The sequence below is a fragment of the Ranitomeya variabilis genome, chromosome 2 (genome assembly GCF_051348905.1).
Source record: "Ranitomeya variabilis isolate aRanVar5 chromosome 2, aRanVar5.hap1, whole genome shotgun sequence".
In the NCBI taxonomy this organism is placed as follows: Eukaryota; Metazoa; Chordata; class Amphibia; order Anura; family Dendrobatidae; genus Ranitomeya; species Ranitomeya variabilis.
This window is the reverse complement of record NC_135233.1, coordinates 643,168,107-643,193,307: the sequence shown is the minus strand read 5'-3', so window position 1 is coordinate 643,193,307 and position 25,201 is coordinate 643,168,107. Positions and strand designations below refer to the sequence as shown.

The 25,201-nt window shown below is 42.8% G+C and overlaps 1 protein-coding gene across 4 annotated transcripts in view; it reads right to left on the bottom strand.

The window, feature by feature from the left end:
• The window catches only part of TBCE (tubulin folding cofactor E), a 266,118-nt gene that overhangs the window by 11,971 nt on the left and 228,946 nt on the right, over positions 1–25,201 (bottom strand). For all 4 annotated transcript variants that reach the window (XM_077289136.1, XM_077289135.1, XM_077289138.1 and 1 more), the window contains 5 exons: positions 25,009–25,161; positions 14,720–14,873; positions 4,677–4,745; positions 3,121–3,180; positions 491–582 (listed from right to left, as the gene is read on the bottom strand). In XM_077289136.1, the coding sequence (XP_077145251.1) occupies positions 491–582; positions 3,121–3,180; positions 4,677–4,745; positions 14,720–14,873; positions 25,009–25,161 (528 nt within the window). The remainder of the gene's footprint in view (positions 1–490; positions 583–3,120; positions 3,181–4,676; positions 4,746–14,719; positions 14,874–25,008; positions 25,162–25,201) is intronic.

Sequence of the window (25,201 nt, the reverse complement as noted above, 5' to 3'; positions counted from 1 at the left end):
CAGCCGTGTGCCCACTGAGGACCACACGGACCGTGCAGGAGACAGAGCTAGAGATAAGTGCTGTCCCCAGCGTGTGGTGCTGAAGCCGGAATTCATTCCTTCTCCCCAGCAACGTTCGCTGGAGAGAAGATATGAAAAATCAATGCTTTTTTATTTTTTTTGTGGTTAAAATAAATTTCCTGGTTACATCCCGCCTCCCACCCCGTGCGCCCGCCCGCTGGCATTAAAATACTCACCCAGCTCCCTCGATGCTTCCTCTCAGCACCGCAGCTTGTCCTGTACGAGCGGTCACGTGGTGCCGCTTATTACAGTGATGAATATGCGGCTCCACCCCTATGGGGTGGATATTCATATTTTATATTTTATCATAAAAAAAAATAGTTTTAAATAAAACTTAATATATTAAATTAACTTTATTTAAAATTATGTATTCCCCTTAAGTAAAGAAAAAAAGTTTACTCTATATTAGTTATCATTAGAAATTACTTACTTTGGAGCTTTCATATGACAGTTTCAGTTCTGAACCAGGTACCTTGAGTAAGCGATAAAGTAAGCCCTTGACCTTTTGGACAGTCATAGAATCTTGGATGAAAACAAAAAAATGTACACAACTTCAGTAATTTCTTTCTTTTTTAAACAAACATCAAATATGCCAGCATTATGAAATATGATAAGAAATTCTAAAACCTCTAGTAAGTATTATGCTAAACCTGCAGATTATGTCAGGGAAGAGAAAAATAGCATATTTTAAATTTCAACATCCAGTCTGGGAGACATCAGCTATCAGCTTTCTTACTCATGTATACAAATGTATTTGTATCTTTCAGACATGAATATACTTGAACACTTTATAGTCGGGACAAGAGCAGAGCAACACTTATTAGCTTCCACTCTGACGTGCAATAGCATGATGTAGTCATCACACTGCTGAACTCATCACAGAGGCGGTGAGAAAGCAGCAGACATAGAAGGAAATGGTAAACATTGCACTTAGGAGCCAAAAATCCATTGAATGGATTGTTATTTTTGGAAACATTATGGGGAAGTTGGGGTGAAAATTGGAGAGTGTGTGACATATTATGGAGAGGGGCAGTGTTGGAGACATATTATGGAAAAGGGCAGTGTGAGTGGGATACAATTACTTACTCATGGGCACAGAGTAAGACAGATTTTTATTCAGGAGAATTATAATGATACTGTTATTCTTAAGGACATCATGTTAAGATGAGCTGCAGAAGAACGAAGAAGATGGAAATCTACAGAGACAAGTTGTGGATGTCCACAGTCATCATGGCATCTATCCTACATTAAGTAAAAAGGTATGGGGACAACTTCAATCAGACAAGATGTCATCTGTAAGGTGCCTTGATGTAAAAGTTTATTTGTGATACAGGTTTTGTCTCACCGGTACCATGGTTCCTGTATGGGTATGATCCACAGTCTTATGATGGTTGTTAGTAACATCTTCAAGAATCTCCTTACCATTGTTAAGGACATACTGGGAATTGCAAGTTAATGCTATTAAAGTATATATGGGGCTGACCTGACATTTTAATTGATCACCGTCCTAAGCTTGGTGCTGCAAACATGTACTGATGATGGTTCTGATGCTGTATTCATGTACAGAAAAGTAGGTCTGGTGATGGATTGATAAACTGACATTGGTTCTGATGTTGCAGTCATGTACTGATGGTGGTTCTGGTGATATATTCAAGTACCGACAGTGGGTCTAGTGCTGCATTCATGTACTAATGGTGAATCTGGCAAAGGATTCATGAAATAACAACTTCTACACATGTAGCAATCTGTAACTGGTCAGATGATGTTATAGTATGTTAAAACTAAAAACCCTTAAAACATGTTAATGTTTTGAGATTATGAGGATTTGGAGAATACATGCTCCAAAAACTCAGTGTAAGTTAGGGTTTGTTCGCACTGTTTTTTGCAACAGTAACTGAAAAAAAAACCTTTCCAAATCCTCCTCAAACACTCAATTCTTGGTTCTGGTGATGTGTTAATTTAATGGCAGTGGTTCTGGTTATGTATTCATGCAAGCATCCCTTTAATTTTTTTGCAGCCCTTGGGATTGGTTCAGTATGACAGTGTAGCCCTCGGCCCAAAAATATTTTGCACCCATTGGTTACATGCAAGCAGAATGGCAATTGTTCAATGGCCAGTTTAGACAGGGTGAATAGGGCGCATGTTAAGAACATCATTCTGTACACATGGAATGCCACTGAGCTCGTCAGTAAATGTCCTATTTTCACATGAAAATGCGTTTCCAAGAACAATGATTTTTAAGTATGCTTAAAATAATTTCTCAAGACGATCAATCATTTTTCTTGTTAGTAGGATGATTAGCAGCCTGATTAGACAAGCCGATCATTGGAAAACGAGCTGTCCTAGAAAAGCTTGTTCCCAATAATTGTCTAGTCTAAATGCACCTTAATCTTGCTTTCTACATTAAAAACACTAGCATTCTATGTTGAATCAAACATTCATGTGCAATGAAGGACAAGCGTTTGATCAACAGAGCCAACTGATGACTCGCCACAATAATCATTTAAAACGTATCAATAACCTCCACAAATGTTATTTATCTGCAGATATAGTGGGTAGCTATAGGTTTATAGAGTTTAAATTGTGTCTCCCAGCTTTTACTGGAGGAGCGGCTACAAGGAGAAAATTAAGTGCGGGAGCAGTCACAGCTCACTGTTCTGTGACCGGCAGCTGTAATCACTCCCTTGCACTTTGCACACATACACTGCAGGGCAGGATGTCAGAGCTGACTGTCAATCAATGTGCTGAGGAGTTATGACAGAGTATAGTGAGTAGTGAATAATGGCTCCCATGACCGCCCAGATGACTGGAAGTGAGTCACTGCAGGGAAGAAGATAACTTATATTTTCTACTTGCAGCCATTATTCCAGTAAACCACCCAGACATGATTCCAAGTAATTTTCCTGTAGATTACCATGATATAGTGTTTCTGGAGGATACAGCTTCCCTTTAAAACCATATTAGGCTAATGGCTGCTGCAGGCAGCATCTGTGACCAAAACAAAAAATAGTGAAAGGAAAAAAGAATTACTGAAGTATGCGCAACACATTCAGTATTTACCTGGTAATTTCTTTTTTATAGGGTTTTGATCTGGTTTGTCAGGGCACATAATAGTTAGAGCTATAAATAGAAGAGAACAAAGTTGAACTGACTAAAATAGAAGAAAAGATAAATTCATAATACTTTATAATTTACCTAATAAAACACAGTGCAAGTTAGTAATTCATTATATTCAGCGGACAACACTGTCAAATTTAGATTATTCCTAATAATTTCCTACACTCGATGTTCTAAAGTCATGACTATTTTTATATAAATGTTATAAAGAAAGAATTGGGATTCATCAGATCTGGTCAGTATTTATACACACAATAAAGATGAACATTGTTATTTTCTCTAAACAAAGCTTAAAAGGGGTTGTCCCATGGACATAATACATTTAAAATAATGGATCTTGAAATAATAATACATTTCCACAATTGGATGTGTTAAAATAAAAATGTTCCTGTGCTGAGATAATGTTATAAATGTGCCCCTGCTGTGTGCTGGGTAATGGCTGTGTATCAACATGCAGGGACACTGTATACTCTCTTTTCCTTCCTCCCCAGTCCAGGAGCTGTCTTATGATCAGACCATGTTCCCAGAAAGTACGGTCAGAAACAGCCATTACACAGTACACAGCAGGGGCTCATTTATACGATTATTATGACCAGTACTTTGGTCATGGAAAAATGCCTTTAAAAAACAATTACGGTATCTCCTACCATACTCACTTAGTATGTACTAAGAAATGATGTACCATGTATGCTGAAATGGCATTATGTGGAAAAAGTACTGGTTCTCCATACCAACTGGGTGAGGCCTCTTACATGCAATGCTCCATTAGAGAAAAGTATGCAAATTAGCCTTCTTGCAGAACAAGAACCAACTAGGAGCAGTAGATATCCTACAAGTACCTTTTTTTTCTTTTTACACTTTCCTCCCATTGAGCAAGGCTTTTTAGAATTTATTGTTGGCTGATCTTTAAGGAAAACTAGTACTTCCACTAGAGTGTTGTGCACAGCCATTCAGACTCTGCTTAATACTGCTGAGGGACTTTGACATAGGCTGTCTATAGATAAGTATATGGTTTGGCATTAATCCCTGGTCATGTTGCAAGGCTCGATAAAGGGTCAGTCATTGATTTATGGAGTAGTTACCTCACCTAGGTGGTAATTGCAAGGTTCTCATTCAGTGTGTTTGGGAGCCTCAGTCTCCGCCACTCACTCTAGGCCGCGAGAGGATGCAGGGACAACGGAAGAGTCATGACATACTGCCTGAGGAATGCTGACCCCTTCGCATGGGAAAACCTCCCAATAAAGAATGAGGCTTGTGAGATGCAGCGTGGAGTGCTAGGACTGAAGAAGGCTCAAGTGGGTCAACCAGAAATGTTGGTAAGGGGGCCACGTGAGACTGCCTACCTAAGGGGTAAATGGTGGCTGCAAATATTCCTTAGTATGATGAAAAACCTTATTCCTTTGTGCCCATTTAAGAAGGGGGTCAGAAAGAAGCCAGCACTGAAGACTAAGATGAGCTGATTTCACAAGATTTTTAGCAAAATGTCTATATAAACTTACTGAGCAGTTGATTCTTCAAAGCAAAAGGCTGAGGCTGCTGAATTTCTGCATCATCAGGTGCCCCATATTCTTAAAAGTAAATGAATAATAATTAGAGAGATATCTGAAAAATTTTAAATTAATTTATTAAATAAGAAAACTCAATGTTCTTCCTATCATACTTATTAAAGGATTTAAAAAAGCCACAGCACTTTGTCTCAGAAAAGAAAATACATTACATGTCTGCTTATGGCATTTCAAAATCTGCTTGTAATACATTGGGTGTTAAAATTCCATTGTACTTACACTCCTTATTGACAGGTCATGACTGGGGAAAAAACCATAGCTGTTGCGATTAGCTTATTTTATTAGCACCATTAACCCCTTAAGCCCCAAGGGTGGTTTGCACGTTAATGACCGGGCCAATTTTTACAATTCTGACCACTGTCCCTTTATGAGGTTATAACTCTGGAACGCTGCAACGGATCTTGGCGATTCTGACATTGTTTTCTCGTTACATATTGTACTTCATGATAGTGGTAAAATTTCTTCAATATAACTTGCGTTTATTTTTGAAAAAAACGGAAATTTGGCGAAAATTAACATTTCCCACATGTCTACTTTACATCAGCACAATTTTGGAACCAACATTTTTTTTTTTGGTAGGGAGTTATAAGGGTTAAAAGTTGACCAGCAATTTCTCATTTTTACAACACCAATATTTTTTAGGGACCACATCACATTTGAAGTCATTTTGAGGGGTCTATATGATAGAAACTAACCAAGTCTGACACCATTCTAAAAACTGCACCTCTCAAGGTGCTCAAAACCACAATCAAGAAGTTTATTAACCCTTCATGTGTTTTACAGGCATTTTTGGAATGTTTAAAAAAAAATGAACATTTAACTTTTTTTTTACAAAAAATTTACTTCAGCTCCAATTTGTTTTATTTTACCAAGGGTAACAGGAGAAAATGGACCCCAAAAGTTGTTGTATAATTTGTCCTGAGTACGCTGATACCCCATATGTGGGTGTAAACCATTGTTTGGGCGCAGGGCAGAGCTCGGAAGGGAAGGAGCGCCATTTGACTTTTCAATGCAAAATTGACTGGAATTGAGATGGGACGTCATGTTGCGTTTGGAGAGCCCCTGATGTGCCTAAACATTGAAACCCCCCACAAGTGACACCATTTTGGAAAGTAGACCCCTAAGGAACTTTTCCAGATGTGTGGTGAGCACTTTGACACACCAAGTGTTTCATAGAAGCTTAAAAATGCAGAGCCGTCAAAATAAAAAATCATATTTTTTCACAAATATGATCTTTTCGCCCCCAATTTTTTATTTTCCCAAGGGTAAGAGAAGAAATTCGACCCCAAAAGTTGTTGTGCCATTTGTTCTGAGTACGCCGATACCTCATATGTGGGGGTAAACCACTGTTTGGGCACATGGCAGAGCTCGGAAGGGAAGGAGCACCATTTGACTTTTCAATGCAAAATTGACTGGAATTGAGATGGAACACTATGTCACGTTTGGAGAGCACCTGATGTGCCTAAACATTGAAACTCCCCACAAGTGACACCATTTTGGAAAGTAGACCCCCAAGGAACTTATCTAGATGTGTTTTGACAGCTTTGAACCCCCAAGTGTTTCACTACAGTTTATAACGGAGAGCCGTGAAAATAAAAATTCTTTTTTTTTTTTTTTCACAAAAATTCTTTTTTAGCCCCCAGTTTTGTATTTTCCCAAGGGTAACAGGAGAAATTGGACCCGAAAAGTTGTTGTCCAATTTGTCCTGAGTACGCTGATACCCCATATGTGGGGGGGAACCACTGTTTGGGCGCATGGCAGAGCTCGGAAGGGAAGGAGCGCCATTTGGAATTGCAGACTTAGATGGATTGGTCTGCAGGCGTCACGTTACATTTGCAGAGCCCCTGATGCACCTTAACAGTAGAAATCCCCCACAAGTGACCCCATACTGTAAACTAGACCCCCAAGGAACTTATCTAGATGTGTTGTGAGAACTTTGAACCCCTAAGTGTTTCACTACAGTTTATAATGCAGTCGTGAAAATAAAAATAAATTTCTTTCCCACAAAAATGTTTTTTTTAGCCCCCTCCAATTTTTTTTCCCCCAAATTTAGTTGTCCAATTTGTCCCGAGTACGCTGATACTCCATATGCTGGGGTAAACGCCTGTTTTGGCGCACGGGAGAGCTCAGAAGGGAAGGAGCACTGTTTTACTTTTTCAACGCAGAATTGGCTGGAATTGAGATCGGACACCATGTCGCGTTTGGAGAGCCCTGATGTGCCTAAACAGTGGAAACCCCCAATTCTAACTGAAACCCTATCCCAAACACACCCCTAACCCTAATCCCAACCATAACCCTAACCACAACCCTAACCCTAACACACCCTTAACCTTAATCCCAACCCTAACTTTAGCCCCAACCCTAACTTTAGCCCCAACCCTAACCTTAACTTTAGGTGCAGAAAGAACGCCAAAGCACTCACCAATCTTGCAGTTCAGTAATTCTTTATTGCTTCATACAAAATAATCTTCGCGGCACGGGGGAAGAGGAACAAAGTGCATGAGTGCAGCGGACGAGACAACGGCCGTTTCACGCCCAATACCAGCGCTTCAACGGGTCTAAGTCAGAGAGGAAATGACGCCAGTATACATAGGTGAGTACAATTAGCTCCCACCTGCGTCGACTTCCCACTTGACCACAAATAGTGCACAGTGTAATTAAAAACAACTAAAAAACATATCTTAGAGCACATAGATATATGACTACCTAAGAAAGTAAGGACTTATTCCCAAGGTCAAAAGTCTCTCGCATCGTAAAAGATAAATCACACAGACGCTAATGCGGCGTCATTATTAAACGGTGGTATTCTTCTCAATATCACGCTCAAGCATCTCAAAAGACTCTGTTAAGGGAAGGAAGACATGCAGAAATTTAAATTAAGATATCGGTCTAATACACATTAAACAGAGCTAAAGAAAAAAACAGAGCTAAAGAAAAAAACAACAAAAAAAGGGGAGGGTTTTATGCCTCCTAATATCACAAATGCCTCAAAGAAAGATGGACATGTCTATTCTATCATTCATCCCAGCTGGGCCAGTTGCTCGCGTACGCATAATCCATCTGGCCTCTGTGCGTAGTAATAATCTATGGAGATCACCTCCCTGCACTGGGAGTGAAACTCTTTCCACCCCTGCAAAGGTTAACACTTCAGGATTCCCTCCATGGCTCTCTCTCACATGTTGGATCAGTCTGGGGACACCTTTCCCTGATGAGACCGATTTCAGATGTTCTCTAAACCGTATGTATAATTTACGGATGGTTTTACCAATATAAAATCTCCTGCAAGGGCAGAACACAACATAGACCACATAATCTGTCTTGCAGGAGATAAACTGCTGTACGACGTGCGTGATGGGGCCGATGTTAATAGTCTGGCCCACAATGTGGGACCGACAATGTCGGCAATGGCCACATCGAAAGTTGCCTTTCGGGACAGAACGTTCTAACCATGTAACATGGTTATTGGTTAATCGATTATGTACCAAGGTGTCTCTCAGGCGAGTGCCTCGTCTCGTAGAGACTAATGGGCCTCCTGTAGTTTTGCCCGTAAGTTCTCTGTCTCTCTCAAGAACATGCCAGTGTTTATGAATCACGGATCTAATATCCCGATCTAATGGACTGTATTGGAAGCAGAAAGTGAATCGCTGCTCGGGGGCCTGGATGCGTGAGTGTGGTGTCCCGGCTTCGGCACGACTCACCGCTGACTCCAATACATCCTCCGGGTACCCCCTATCCCGAAATCTGGTAAGAAGCTCTTTAGATTGTTTTCTGTAACCCTCCTGCGTGTTGTTAGTGCGTCGGGTTCTTACTAGCTGACTGTATGGCAGTGACCTCTTAGTGTGATAAGGATGGAAACTGTTATAATGTAAAAGGGAATTAACCGCAGTTGGTTTTCTGAAAACAGAAGTCTTTAAGCCATCTTCTAACACTTCAACTGAGACGTCCAAAAAATCAAGACTGGAACCTCCAAAATTATAGGTGAATGACAGGCCCATAGTGTTACAATTATTAAGATAGGTGACAAATGACTTAAATTCGGTTTCTGTGCCATCCCACACTACAAAGAGGTCATCCACAAATCTCACAAAAAATTGAAACTGGTGTTAAAATCCAATATGCAGAATTATGAACTACTTAATGCGGATATCTTAAAAACACAAACTGAGTTGCGTAGCAGATTGTCTGATACCCAATGGACCGCATTTAATAAAAAATTGGACTCTAGGCTCATTTTAGTACAAGTTGACACGAAACAGAGGAAAAGGGACAAGTTTGTACGGGATAAAAATGACTATGAGTCCGGTAATGTGTTCACCTGGGGGAAAATACAAAAAGAGAATCACATCAGACAGACCCCAGGGGGTAATCCCAGACAACGTAAACGTAATTACAACAGAAAGAGGAAACCTTCCCAACAGAACAACAGAGACTATTTGACTACTGAGTCGGACTCTAGTCTCAGTGAAGGCATGTCTATTAATCCCGAGTCCTCAGAAGACATTCCTCTGGATAATCAGGCTGCCGCTCCGGCCCCTTTAGGAGGAAAACACGGAGGGGCAAACGGAAACTCCGGCCCCGAATGGCGACGCAAGAGGAAATGGGTCTCTTGGAGACAGGAACGTTACTAAATACTCCAGATGAGGACTTGGTAGTTAATCTGACGCCTCGAGTGTTAGATTCTGCTCAACTATCATTACTGTCCAAAGGCTTGAATTTTTGTGTACCTAATAATTTTGATTTTGTTTCTTTCCAAATTGATTTGTTTAAAGCCACTAGAAAAATGCACCTGTACAAATTCTTTAGATCCAATACGATGGCATCGACATCCCTAGAAGGAGAACGCCCCTGCAAGGTAGGACCTTTAGGTTTTATGGCTAATGCTCAGGAAGACGTGCTGGCTGATCTTTTTGAGGACGCCAGATGTTTACTTAGCCTTAATAATCCAGCAGTTGATGATAAGAGGCCTGTACACCAGGATAACGTTCCGTTCCTGGGTGGTATTCCCTCTTCATTTATGCCCCCTACCTCTCCGGGCAATATGATTGACTTGTTCGAAACTCTTGTCTTGAAGGACATAGAAGCCTTAATGTACAAACAAGCTCCTCCTAATTTAACTCCAGAGGAGACTAGAGCTCTAAAAGAGATGGCAGGATGGACTGATGTCATCTTTCGTCCCGCCGATTAAGGCGGTAAAACCGTCCTGTTGCCCAGAGAGGTTTATGTAGCTGAAGCTGAACGGCAATTATCCGATAAATCGATTTATACCAAATTACAGAGTGACCCTACTATTAGATTTAAGGGAGAGTTGTGTACTTTTCTTAGGAAGGCAGTGGAAAATGGAGTCATCCCGCAGAGGAAAGCCGAAAAACTGCTTCCTAATTTTCCTACTAGACCCCACTGGTATTACCTTCCAAAAAAAATCCACAAATCTCTCACGGCTCCCCCTGGGAGACCTATTGTGGCAGGTATTGGGTCTTTAACGGAGCCCTTGTCTCAATACATTGATTGGCTTCTACGCCCTCTCCTGGTCGATGTCCCGTCGTATATTAAGGATACAAATTCCTTTTTGAATCAAATACAGGGTTTCGAATGGCGGCCGGGGTTCTCCTTGGCGTCCATTGACGTGGTTAGTCTGTATACCAACATCCCTCAGAGACTTGGAGTAGATACCATAAAACGCATTTTGCGCACTACCGACAAAAGCCCAGAGTATATTGACTTTGTATGTGGAGGTTTAGATTTTATACTCACACATAATGCCTTCACTTTTGCGGATGATTGGTACAGACAGACCACTGGGACTGCCATGGGGACCCCGGTCGCATGTACGTTCGCAAACCTGTATATGGCTGTCTTCGAAGAAGACTATTTCTATTCGGGCAAAAACAGGTTCCTGAAACATATTCAATTTTTTGTGAGATTTGTGGATGACCACTTTGTAGTGTGGGATGGCACAGAAACCGAATTTCAGTCATTTGTCACCTATCTTAATAATTGTAACACTATGGGCCTGTCATTCACCTATAATTTTGGAGGTTCCAGTCTTGATTTTTTGGACGTCTCAGTTGAAGTGTTAGAAGATGGCTTAAAGACTTCTGTTTTCAGAAAACCAACTGCGGTTAATTCCCTTTTACATTATAACAGTTTCCATCCTTATCACACTAAGAGGTCACTGCCATACAGTCAGCTAGTAAGAACCCGACGCACTAACAACACGCAGGAGGGTTACAGAAAACAATCTAAAGAGCTTCTTACCAGATTTCGGGATAGGGGGTACCCGGAGGATGTATTGGAGTCAGCGGTGAGTCGTGCCGAAGCCGGGACACCACACTCACGCATCCAGGCCCCCGAGCAGCGATTCACTTTCTGCTTCCAATACAGTCCATTAGATCGGGATATTAGATCCGTGATTCATAAACACTGGCATGTTCTTGAGAGAGACAGAGAACTTACGGGCAAAACTACAGGAGGCCCATTAGTCTCTACGAGACGAGGCACTCGCCTGAGAGACACCTTGGTACATAATCGATTAACCAATAACCATGTTACATGGTTAGAACGTTCTGTCCCGAAAGGCAACTTTCGATGTGGCCATTGCCGACATTGTCGGTCCCACATTGTGGGCCAGACTATTAACATCGACCCCATCACGCACGTCGTACAGCAGTTTATCTCCTGCAAGACAGATTATGTGGTCTATGTTGTGTTCTGCCCTTGCAGGAGATTTTATATTGGTAAAACCATCCGTAAATTATACATACGGTTTAGAGAACATCTGAAATCGGTCTCATCAGGGAAAGGTGTCCCCAGACTGATCCAACATGTGAGAGAGAGCCATGGAGGGAATCCTGAAGTGTTAACCTTTGCAGGGGTGGAAAGAGTTTCACTCCCAGTGCAGGGAGGTGATCTCCATAGATTATTACTACGCACAGAGGCCAGATGGATTATGCGTACGCGAGCAACTGGCCCAGCTGGGATGAATGATAGAATAGACATGTCCATCTTTCTTTGAGGCATTTGTGATATTAGGAGGCATAAAACCCTCCCCTTTTTTTGTTGTTTTTTTCTTTAGCTCTGTTTTTTTCTTTAGCTCTGTTTAATGTGTATTAGACCGATATCTTAATTTAAATTTCTGCATGTCTTCCTTCCCTTAACAGAGTCTTTTGAGATGCTTGAGCGTGATATTGAGAAGAATACCACCGTTTAATAATGACGCCGCATTAGCGTCTGTGTGATTTATCTTTTACGATGCGAGAGACTTTTGACCTTGGGAATAAGTCCTTACTTTCTTAGGTAGTCATATATCTATGTGCTCTAAGATATGTTTTTTAGTTGTTTTTAATTACACTGTGCACTATTTGTGGTCAGGTGGGAAGTCGACGCAGGTGGGAGCTAATTGTACTCACCTATGTATACTGGCATCATTTCCTCTCTGACTTAGACCCGTTGAAGCGCTGGAATTGGGCGCGAAACGGCCGTTGTCTCGTCCGCTGCACTCATGCACTTTGTTCCTCCTCCCCCGTGCCGCGAAGATTATTTTGTATGAAGCAATAAAGAATTACTGAACTGCAAGATTGGTGAGTGCTTTGGCGTTCTTTCTGCACCTGTATTTGCCATGGATCTCAGTTTTCTACGCTAGCACCTCCAGTTTTTGCCGCATGTTCTGGTACCTCCTGACATACTCCTCGCTGCTGCATTTTTCACCCTCAGCGGAGCTGTGCTGCTCTAGCTCTCTCTATTATTATCTAACCTTAACTTTAACCCCAACCCTAACCCTAACTTTAGCCCCAGCCCTAACCCTAACTTTAGCCCCAGCACTAACCCTAACTTTAGCCCCAGCCCTAAACCTAACTGTAGCGCTAACCCTAACTGTAGCCCTAACCCTAGCCCCACCCCTATCCCCAACCCTAGCCCTAACCCTAACACTAGCCCTAACCCTAATGGGAAAATAAAAATGAATACTTTTTTAACTGTTTTTATGTTTCCCTAACTGAAGGGGGGTTTGTTTTACTTTTATAGCGGGTTTTTTAGCGGATTTTTATGATTGACAGCTGTCACACACTAAAAGACACTTTTTATTGCAAAAATTTTTTTTTGCGTTACCACATTTTGAGACGGATAATTTTTCCATATTTTGGTCCACAGAGTCATGTGAGGTCTTGTTTTTTGCGAGAAGAGTTGACGTTTTTATTGGTACCATTTTTGGGCATGTGACATTTTTTGATCGCTTTTTATTCTGATTTTTGTGAGGCAGAATGACCAAAAACCAGCTATTCATGAATTTCTTTTTTTTTTTTGGGGGGGGGGCATTTATACCGTTCCACGTTTGGTAAAATGGATAAAGCAGTTTTATTCTTCGGGTCAGTAAGATTACAGCGATACCTCATTTACATAATTTTTAATGTTTTGGCGCTTTTATACGATAAAAACTATTTTATAGAAAAAATAATTATTTTTGCATCACATTAATCTGAGGACTAACAACTTTTGGCAAGTGCCAAAACCGCAGGAACGATGCCGGCATGGGAGGAGAGTATAGTCGTTATTACTTTATCTGACCGAACATTTCGTTTAAGAAGTGGTTGCCCAAGTAGTGGACAACCCCTTTAAAGATGATTGCTTCCATACCTATATAGTATAGGTCCATGTCTCAGTTGTCTTGTAATCACAATTGCAGGTGTTTGGCCTTCAAGCACAGTTCTTCAGCCTCTGTTCCTCTTTCCCCTCCTGAGTCTGACCTCCTTCCAGTGATTGACATCTCATTCTTCCTCTCTCCTACCGGGCGTGACGCATGCGCAGTAACAATCTGATAATGTTGTGAGTGTCAAACTTTCCATTTGCGCATGCGCTGCCCTGTGAGTGAAAGCAAGTCACAAAGACTAACATCTATCACAGGCATTGTGATTTCTGGTAGCAGAGTATGTGCAAATAGATAGCCCGGCTCTTGCACCATCATGAGGATGTTAGTGACGGGAATAACGACACCCGAGTGAGATGTCGGCCAGAGGAGAAGGTAATAGAGAAGAATGAGTTGTCAATCACTGGCAGGAGGCCAGCACCAGGAGGGGAAAGCAAAAGAGTCAAAAGAACTGTGAGTGCAGGCTAAACCAGGGCTGTGGATTCGGTAAGGCAAAACCTCCGACTCCTCAATTTCCATGACACCGACTCTCTCATACATGGCTCATGTTTAAGTTTAAGTGATAAATTTACTGTAGTAAAATTGTAACATCAGGCTTTTAATCATTATTATGATACATTAATCAAGCCATTTAGATAGAACATAAAATATATTTATTGGAATACAACTTTAGAACAAAAAAAGTTTGCATATTTACAAATTATACACTATGCAGTAAGTGGGAAAAAAAAGTTTTCAACAAAAACGTACTGAATAACATTTGTGCAGTCTATGAATTTGTTCTGAGAAATAGTATCGCCTCCATCAGATCCTCCTTCATGGATGACCTCAAATCTGACTTAATTATTTTAAGGCAAGAGAGCAAAATCTCTACACTAAATTGGGTTGGTGGCAGAGCAGTAACCACATGGGCAACATCTCTAACAATTTCAGGGTATAAAGGAATTGCCTCGTGCAAAGTCAGTTTTGATGAACGATTGAACTCTTCTACTTATTACAATACTTATACAATTAATTTGTATGCCCATAGAGACATCTTAGGAGGGTTGTTCCTATATACTGGTTCCCTTGATTTAATATTAGATGTAAGTTTAAATAAGAAAAAAGGGTGTGTGTCATAAAGAGAAACAACATTTTTGGTGTAGACTGAAACAAAGAAAAAAAAAACTTTTGAAGGCTTTATGCTAAAAGGTAAAATGTTACTCTAGGCATCAAAGCAATTCAAATTGTTATTAAGCAGCACAACCAACTGCTATGGTTATTTTGTGCCCATGCATTTCCTTTCTATTATTTCAAGATATATAGAAAATTATGAAAAGGATGCAAGAGCATTTCTTACTCTCTATAAGTTCAATATATCGAGGGTGTTCTGTCAGAAACTCCATGGATGGATTATTATGATTAGGGTTCCGATTTCCACCAGATTTTAGCCATTCATTCCCAAACATTTTTCTGTAGTCGAGTTCAGCACCTTTTCTTTCCTGTGGAAGAATCTGTGTAGACAGCACAGGTGTAATATCCAGAATGAGTATTTTGATCCTTATGTATCACACAGATATTTATTCTAAGAATATGGTATGTAAAACAAATTATAGTAGCGCTCTTGGTTAGTCAGGTCCAGAGATATTTGAACAGTGACAAGTTTTGACATTTTAGCTATTTACCAAGACATATTCAAGATATGGTATCTAACTTTAATTTTAGAGCATTCAAATCCTAAATGGAGTAAGGGTTTAAGAATTACAGCTATTCAATACAGTTATATGAAAAAGTTTGGGCACCCCTATTAATCTTAAGCTTAATGTTTTATAAAAATTGTTTTTTTTGCAACAGCTATTTCAGTTTCATATATCTAATAACTGTTGGACACCGTAATGTTTCTGCCTTGAAATGAGGTTTATTGTATTAACAGAAAATGTGCAATCTGCATTCAAACAAAATTTGACAGGTGCATAAGTATGGGCACCCTTATCATTTTCTTGTTTAAAATACTCCTACCTACTTTTTACTGACTTACTAAAGCACTTTTTTTGGTTTTGTAACCTCATTGAGCTTTGAACTTCATAGCCAGGTGTATGCAATCATGAGAAAAGCTACTTAAAGTGGCCACTTGCAAGTTGTTCTCCTGTTTGAATCTCCTCTGAAGAGTGGCATCATGGGCTCCTCAAAACAACTGTCAAATGATCTGAAAACAAAGATTATTCAACATAGTTGTTCAGGGGAAGGATACAAAAAGCTGTCTCAGAGATTTAACCTGTCAATTTCCACTGTGAGGAACATAGTAAGGAAATGGAAGAACACAGGTACAGTTCTTGTTAAGGCCAGAAGTGGCAGGCCAAGAAAAACATCAGAAAGGCAGAGAAGAAGAATGGTGAGATCAGTCAAGGACAATCCTCAGACCACCTCCAGAGAGCTGCAGCATCAACTTGCTGCAGATGGTGTCACTGTGCATACAGAGGGTTCATTACAAGGTACAATCCATTTATCATAGATGACCTCAAATCTGACTTAATTATTTTAAGGCAAGAGAGCAAAATCTCTACACTAACTTGGGTTGGTGGCAAAGCAGTAACCACATGGGCAACATCTCTAACAATTTCAGGGTATAAAGGAATTGCCTCGTGCACAGTCAGTTTTGATGAACGATTGAACTCTTCTACTTCTTTGAGAGCAAGTGAAAAATTTTGCTGAAATATGGTCCATCTGTTTTCTATTGGAGTGGAATATTTTTCCCTGCAGCAACACTTTGCCTGGTCTATGTGGTCTAAATACTTTTCGAAATTTAACTCTTCATCTGATGAGGATGAAGAAACAGAAGCGGCAGCACTGGCAGGACCAGAGTCCTTTTGCTCTTGGCAGTCCTGTAGCCCACTCATCCTAACGGCTACCTCAATCAGAACTTCTTAACCTTTAGTAAGCTGTTGATCATCCAGCAATATACGATGATTCGGGTCCACATAAACAGCTACCAAAAGAATTTTATTTTCTAATAGCAGTGTCTCTCTCCATTTCAATGTAGCAGCAATGACATCTGCGATTAAACCTCCTCTTTGGGACAGGCAAATACTCAAGCTACTTACCAGGTAGCGGTGTTTTTCAGGAGTCCATGACAGCACTAACGAGAGAGGGGATCCGCCCTTCAGGGACAGGAAACCTACAGAGATAAAAGGGCGGCACCTCTCTCCCGCATCAGTTGGATTACAGAGCATGAGAGGACCTCCATTGATTAGTAACACATAAATATCTTAACACATTTCACCTTGTGACTAAATTTTGTAGAAAATTAACCTACATTAGAATATACTTATCGTGATGAAACCCATACCAGCAGAAAGGGAGGGAATATAGGAGTGCTGTCATGGACTCCTGAAAAACACCGCTACCTGGTAAGTAGCTTGAGTATTTATTCAGTCGTCATGACAGCACTAACGAGAGAATTACAGAGAAAAGAGTATTAGGGTGGGATTACTGCTTCCAGCACCCTTCTACCAAATGTGAGATCATTGGAGCTACCAAGATCTAATCTATAGTGATTCAAGAAAGTAGACGGAGATGACCATGTGGCCGCCTTACATATGTCCTCAATTGACACCTCCGATCTCTCTGCCCAGGAAGATGCCATGGCACGAGTGGAATGAGCCTTTACGCCTTCCGGGACTTCTAGGCCACCTGCTGAATAAGCCAGAGAAATTGCCTCCCTAATCCATCTACTCAAGGTGTTTTTGGACACTCTAAACCCTTTTTTGACTCCCTGATAGGATATGAACAGGGAATTGTCTTTTTTCCAGGAATCTGTTAAAGAAATATATTTAAGAAGACATCTTTTGACATCTAATGTATGGAGTTTGAGTTCCTTTGGGTTTTTAGGATTAGGACAAAAGGTAGGGAGATTTATTTCCTGGAGTCTGTGGAACCTAGATGCTACTTTTGGGAGATAGAGGGGATCAGTTCTTAATACTACTCTATCATCTCTAATCTGCATATATGGAGTTAGTCTAGAGAGGGCCTGCAAATCACTAACTCTCCTAGCAGACGTAAGAGCAATCAAAAGAGCAGTTTTTAAGGACAGGATCTTTATAGATGCAGATTCTAAAGGCTCAAAGGGGGGTTCCGTTAACGCTGAGAGGACTAAGTTTAAGTCCCACGGGGCTAGTTTATTCTTAACGATGGGTCTTGATCTAGCGGCCGCTTTAATAAACCGAGCAATCCAATAATTTTTAGCTAACCCACAATTATACAGTGCCCCCAAGGCTGAAACTTGGACTCTGAGGGTGCTTGTAGCTAGCCCCATTTCGAGACCTTTCTGCAGGAACTCCAAGATCTTTGGAATACTAGCTTTCTGACTGATAACTGATCCTGAGACTGAAAGGAATTTTCTCCAGATTCTTACATAAATATTTGTAGTTGAGTTTTTTCTGCTTTTTAATAGGGTATTAATAAGTCCCTCAGAAAATCCCTTTTTTCTTAATAATGACCCTTCAAATCCCACGCCGTCAGATGTAAACTGGCCACTCGTGGATGGAAGATCGGACCCTGTGAGAGGAGGTCTGGGAGTTCTGGGAGAATCCATGGTTGAGAAATGGACATTTTCCTCAACCAAGGAAACCACGGCCTCTTGGGCCAGAATGGCGCTATCAGAATCACATGAGCTCTGTCCTCCCGAATCTTTCTGAGGACTATCGGGATCAAGTTCAACGGGGGAAAGGCATAGGCTGTTTCGAAGTGCCAAGGAATCAGGAGAGCGTCCACCGCCACCGGATTGTCTCTGGGATTTAGGGAACAAAATAGACGACATTTTTTGTTTTCTTTGTTGGTGAAGAGGTCTATTTGTGGGTATCCCCAACGATGGGTGATGTGATCGAAGATGGTCTGATTGAGCACCCACTCTCCTTGCCCGAGCTTTCTGCGACTTAGAAAGTCGGCTACAACGTTGTGCTTCCCCTTTATGTGCAGTGATGTTAGTGACCGTAGATGATTCTCGGCTATCTGTAAGATACGACCCGATACCTCCATTAAGGACCTGGATCGGGTTCCCCCTTGGTGGTTAACGTAAGCTACCGTTACCTGATTGTCTGAGAATATTCTGACGTGATGGTCCTGTAAGGATATAAGGAAATATCTCAGAGCTCGTTCTACGGCCAACAACTCTTTGAGGTTAGATGATAAACTCTGTTCGGAGGGTGACCAAACCCCCTGGACACACAACTCGCCCATATGCGCCCCCCATCCCGTGGGACTAGCGTCTGTGGTTAATACTCGTGATATGTGGTTTATCCAGGGTACCCCTTTACGAAGGTTTGGAGTGTGTAACCACCAACGTAAGGACTGAATAGTGACATTTGACAAGGAAAGAAAACTGTCCAAGTGACCTTCTAACCGACGAGTGTTGTACAGAACCTCCCACTGTAGGACCCTGGTGTGGTACTGGGCCCATCGTACTGCCGGGATGCACGACGTGAGTGAGCCTAACAGTGACATTGCTCTCCTCAATGTTATAACTGGATTAGCAATCACTCCAAGAATCTGTTGTTGGATCTTTTCCAACTTAACGTCAGGTAGACGGCATTCTTGTAATCTTGAGTCCAATATGAGACCCAAGAATTCTTGAATCTCTAGAGGCTGCAACCGTGACTTTTTAAAATTGATTATCCACCCCAACCTTTGTAAGGCTGCGATTACTTTGTGTAGTTGGGACGTGCAGTGTGATTCGGAGTTTCCTATTATTAATAGGTCATCGAGATATGGAACTATGAGAATATCCTGCTCATGAAGATGCGCCATAACCTCCACCATTATTTTAGTGAATACCCGAGGGGCCACCGCAACACCAAAGGGGAGTGCCCTGTATTGGAAGTGTCTTATTGATTCTCCTAAGAGGACTGCAACTCTTAGATAACACTGGTGGTCTACGTGTATGGGGACGTGATAATACGCGTCTTTCAGATCCAAGACGACCATAAAGCACCCGCCAAACAATAACTTTATTGCAGACTTGACCGACTCCATTTTAAATGACGGGATCCACAAAAATCTATTTAGGCCTTTAAGGTTTATAATTGTGCGAAAGGTGTTATCTGGCTTTTTAACCAGGAAGAGGGGAGAATAGAATCCTTTACCCCTCTGTACTTCAGGAACCTCCACCAAAACGCCTTTCAGTTGGAGTTCCTGGACCTCAGTCTCTAACGCCAGCTGTTCTGTGGAGGAAGAACGCAATGGTGTTACCAGAAACCTGTCGACAGGAGTAAATCGAAAGTCAAACTTTAAACCAGACTCCACAATGTTCAAGACCCACGGGCTATTGGATATAGAACGCCATGCCGGATAGAAGGCTAGAAGCCTGCCTCCTACCCGGTCCGCCAGTCATTGTGGCTTCCTGTTGTCTCTAAAGGAGCTAAACATGTAGCCTCTACCTTTCTTTTTGTTGGCATCATATCTGGGTCTATCCCTATTTGGTCTTGTTCGATCAAACCATCTCCTATTAGTGCCTCTTCTGTAAGAAGGCCTACCCAGGTAGGGAAACCGTTTCTTACTGTCTCCCGCTTTCTCTAATAATTCGTCCAGAACCGGACCGAATAAGTGTTCTCCCACGCACGGGATGTTGCACAATTTAGATCTGGCCTGCATGTCTCCTTGCCAACATTTCAGCCAGATTGCTCTACGGGCTGAATTAGAGAGCGCGGCCGACCTCGCCGCCAATTTAACAGAGTCCGCTGAAGCGTCAGCAAGGTAAGCCGCAGCCCCCTGAATCATAGAGAGGGAAGATAATATTTCATCTCTCGGGGTTTTGTCCTTCAGCTGACCCTCCAGGCTATCCAGCCACACCATCATGGAGCGTGCCGTGCAGGTGGCAGCGATTGATGGTCTGAGAGCCCCTGCTGAAGTTTCCCAGGCTCCTTTGAGAAACACATCTGCCCTCCTGTCCAGTGGGTCCTTTAAAGTCCCCAGATCTTCAAAAGGTAGAGAGGACTTTTTAGAAGCCTTGGCTACAGCCGCATCAAGCTTCGGGGCTTTATCCCACGTGGCCGAAGCAGATTCCTCGAACGGATACTTCCGTTTGAAGGATGGAGGAAGAGAACCTTTTCTTTCCGGTTTTTTCCATTCTCTGGAAATTAGGGCGCTGACTTTCTCCACCACCGGAAAGCATCGGCGGGATTTACGGTCCAGACCTCTGAACATGACATCCTGCATGGATTTCTCTGGCGGCGTCTGCTCAATACCGATTGTATTATTTACCGCTTTAACGAGGCGGTCTATGCGGTCAAAAGAAAAACAGGAATGTTCATATTCAGAACCCGAGGAGGACACTGATGAGAGAGAGGCTTCCGACTTCAGATCTCCTAAGTCACTTTCGTGTGAACTTGGGGAAGCAGAGTCTATTATTTTAGACCCCTTGTTATGAGATTGAGATCTAGTAGAGCTCCTAATCTCTTGTCTAACCATCTGTCTCAGACTAGAAGCGAAATCTGGTGTTTCTTCCGCTATTAGACGTTGGATACACGGACCACATAGTCTTTTAACGTATTCGTCAGGTAGAGGAATACCACATTCTGCACATTCCTTGTGCTTAGATTTAGAGGACCGCTTCCTTCCCTGATGTAAAAAAGGGAATAAGGAGGGACACCAATCACTAAGTGAACTTTCACGATGATCACTTACCCCTACAGTGTCCGAGTGGTACCGAAGATTGCGGGGGGACCCTCTCCACCGAAGCAATATCCATCCGGCTCGAGGACTTTCCGGCTTTAACAGATTGAACAGCTTTACCTCCAGGACGACTACTGCCACTAGAACGTCGCTGGGTGTTTGCTGCATGGGGCTTCTCCAGGGGTTGCTGCTGCTCAGAAGGCAACTGCTCCTGCTCCTGAGACTCCATTGTAACAATGGATACGAAGCATGAGGCAGCCATCGATGAATCTTTAAATAGCCGGCCCCCTAAAGGTACCTCCCCCTGATGGGGGGACAGCAGGCCAATCCCGGTGAACTGCCTGGTGCCAGCCAGTGTGTGGGAGGCCCCTCCTTTCCCCAAGACCCCTCCAATGGTACTCACAGCTTTATTCCGGAAGTACCGCCGCAAGATTCTACCTAAAACGCCCCCACGCCGATTATGCAGGGAAGAACGCTGGGCGCCGCCATGTTTTTTCTTCCATAGACGCACTGCGCATGCGCCGAGCGTCATTGCTTCTTGCCGGACTAAGCACCGCCCCCCTTATGCGCGTCACCTCCGGTGCGCCGTTTCCGGGACGCTGAGCGCAGCGCTCGTGCTGCATAGAATGCCGGTGTAAAGGGGAAGCTCTAGCCCCGACGCCGGTACCTAAGAACCCGCCGTTGCGATGCACCGCATAACACGCCCGTGCAGAGGGGACGCTCCAGCGCACAGTGCCGGCCGCAAAAGTACCGCCGCTGCGATGTGTGCCACCAGATGGGTATCGGAGGGCCTCCCACATAATACTTACCTGCACCTGGCGATGGGACACCACTCGAGCCAGCACTCCCCCTGAAGGCTGCTCCTGCCGTGCTGTTGCCTACCCCCACAGCCCTCTGTGGTGCGGCACTTCCAGCGTCGCGATCAACACCGGGGAAGGGGCCATCCCGCCTCCAGGATCGGTGAGTCGGACCTGGGTCCCAATTTCTTCGCCTTTCTTCAAAAGGCCTCTGCAGGGTCCCCTGTCAGGGACAGGAAACCAACTGATGCGGGAGAGAGGTGCCGCCCTTTTATCTCTGTAGGTTTCCTGTCCCTGAAGGGCGGATCCCCTCTCTCGTTAGTGCTGTCATGACGACTGAATAAAACAACAAGTTCTTCCACTCCTTCATAAAAATGCCAGGAGTTAAGGCTATGTGCCCAAGTTGCGGATTCGTGTGCGGATTTCTCCACACCGTTTTTGCAAAATCTGCTTGTAAAACGCACTGCGTTTTACCTGCGGATTTACCGCGGATTTCCTGCGTTTTTTGTGCGGATTCCACCTGCAGTGTAACACCTGCAGATTCCTATTGAGGAGCAGGTGTAAAACGCTGCGGAATCCGTGGTTATAGGATGTTTCGTCCCCAGCAGTTCGCCCCCGGGTACATCCTGTTCATGATTCCAAGTTGAGTCACCCGCCAGGGCAGTGGGTTACTCGGTACCGAGTCCGGTACTTGAAGGGGACGTCACAGTGGCTGCGACCTGGTCTGTGGACCTGGGCGCCCAATTAAAGAGAAAGGTCTATAAAGGAAGTTTAAGAAAAAAGTTTGTTCGTGACGCCACCTGTGTTATTCGGTCAGTAGGGACCGATGCTGCTTAAACGGGTCCTCTGGGGTGATAGCAGCATAAGTACATGTGGGGGTTGCCTGTCTTTAGAGATGGTGTGATTAATGTCCTATTTTAAATGGATTTCCTTTCCATCAGGTTTGAAAGTGTTAAGGACTTTTTCCACGCTGGCTGGGAACATACAAGCAGTTGCTCCCAGCTACAGTTGCTGACCTCATTTCATCTCCATATTTATCCTAACTCTGGGCGTTTGTTCTTTGCCGGTTACAGAATCTTCTTCCTGGAAAGTGTTGATCTTTCAAGTTGGAGTTGGTAGTATTTATTGGAGAGTTCTGTGCTCACTAGGTTTGTGTGAGTTTATGTCCTTGCCCTCATTCCTATTTGGTTTGCTTATGCCTCTCTTTGCCTACCTTCCTCCCTGCTTTTGGTGAGTGTTGTGTAAGATAGTGGTTTCCAGCTATCCATGTCTGTCTTTCTGTCTGGTTTCCCTTACATGCCTCATATGATGGGGGAGGGGACAGATCAGGGTTTAAAGGGAACTTGTCACCCCCCAGGGCGTTATGTTTTTTTTTTTTAAGTAAAAGAGCCACCTTCAGTAGCACTAAGGCTGCATTCTGTGAAGGTGGCTCTTATGTTTCTGATCCCTACTAACACTGAAAAATGTACTTTTATAAATTATAATAATAATAATAATAATCTTTATTTTTATATAGCGCTAACATATTACGCAGCGCTTTACAGTTTGTACACATTATCATCGCTGTCCCCGATGGGGCTCACAATCTAAATTCCCTATCAGTATGTCTTTGGAATGTGGGAGGAAACCGGAGTGCCCGGAGGAAACCCACGCAAACACGGAGAGAACATACAAACTCTTTGCAGATGTTGTCCAAGGTGGGATTAGAACCCAGGACTCCAGCGCTGCAAGGCTGCTGTGCTAACCACTGCGCCACCGTGCTGCCCCCTATTGCGCCCCATACCTGTATTGAGTCCCAGAGGTATGGTGTCTCCCCGTTTCAGCCGCTTCCCAGCCGTCAGTCATCTCCCTCTTGCGTCTGTGCGCCGTCTCCTGCGTTGCTGTTACATGCCCTGCGCCTGCCCCATCTCCCTCCTCTTTCTCTTTCCTCCCTCGGCAGCGTCTGATGAGCTAAGCTCCCCACACACAGTTCACCGACAGGTCATCTCATCAGACGCTGCCGAGGGAGAAAAGAGAAAGAGGAGGAGGGAGATGGGGCAGGGCATGTAACAGCAACACAGGAGGCGGAACACAGACGGAAGAGGGAGATAACTGACGGCTGGGAGGTAGCTGAAACAGGGGGAGACACCATACCTCTGGGACTCAATACAGGTATGGGGCGCAATTTATAAAAGTCAATATTTCAGTGTTACTAGGGATCAGAAACATGAGCCACCTTCACAGAATGCAGCCTTAGTGCTGCTGAACGTGGCTCTTTTACTTAAAAATGCCCTGAGGGGGGGTGACAAGTTCCCTTTAACACAGCAGCATAGTGTGGTCAGAGACTCAGGCCTCTCTACCATCAAGAGTACCCCGGGAAAGAGCAAGTTAGGGTTCCAGTTTGAGGCCGCTCTCTTTTACTTCAGAGCGCCACACATTGATAATTTCCAATTAAAATACTAGTCTCCTTTTTTAAATCCAGTGTCTCCTTTCAGAACTCATTTACATGGGCAGACAAGCTGGCTAGAATCAAGAATTCAGTCTTGCATTGACCCGAAAATCAAGGAGTGATAGATCTTCCAGATTTGTCCTTACACCTTTCCTGGCCTCTAACCTATCAAAGTTGCTATGGATAAAACCTTCCCTAACTAGTTGCTTTGAGGCAACATCTCAACACTTCTTGTTCTGTGAACCCTCTGTCCTAGGCGCACCATCTTCCCCAGTCGACACCCACTTACAATCCTGGGAAAAACGTATTTTCTTACTAACCTAGACAACCCGGTTTATAGAGCATGCACGCCCAGCAAGGACAGTTATAGTATCTATATGGACCACATAGTTTTCCCATCTTATTTTTTTTTCTCTCATACTTTCACTTTTTTCTGTTTTTATAATTTTTTGCTTTTCATTATTATCATTTTTCAAAACTAAAAGGTATTATAAGGAATAAAGCTTTGAGCTAGCCATTAATTTATTTCTTCTGAGATCCATCAATTGTATTGCTTATTTCTAAACAATGTAATTTGTTTTTTTGGCCCCTTCCAACTTGTTTTTTTTTTCATAATGGGGCCTTACTACTGTTCCAGTTTGCTGCTTCTTGTTAAATAAAGTTAAACAAAGTCTTCATGAAATAAAATTATGTGCTCTTATTTAGACCCAAGCAAAGATCTGTGACATGATTTGTTAAAGTACCATAATAAATACCTACCTCAGTCCTGTTTAAAAATGTTAGACTTGATATCTTTGCAATTATAAGTTGTCTGATGGTTTCAGGGTTCTTATCAGAGTCCATTACAGGGTTATTCTGACAATTTACAGACTGTAAACTGCTCAATTTATTCAACTCATTGATAAAAGACCACTGCAAAAGAAATGACAGGACATATTTAGCAGCACATAGT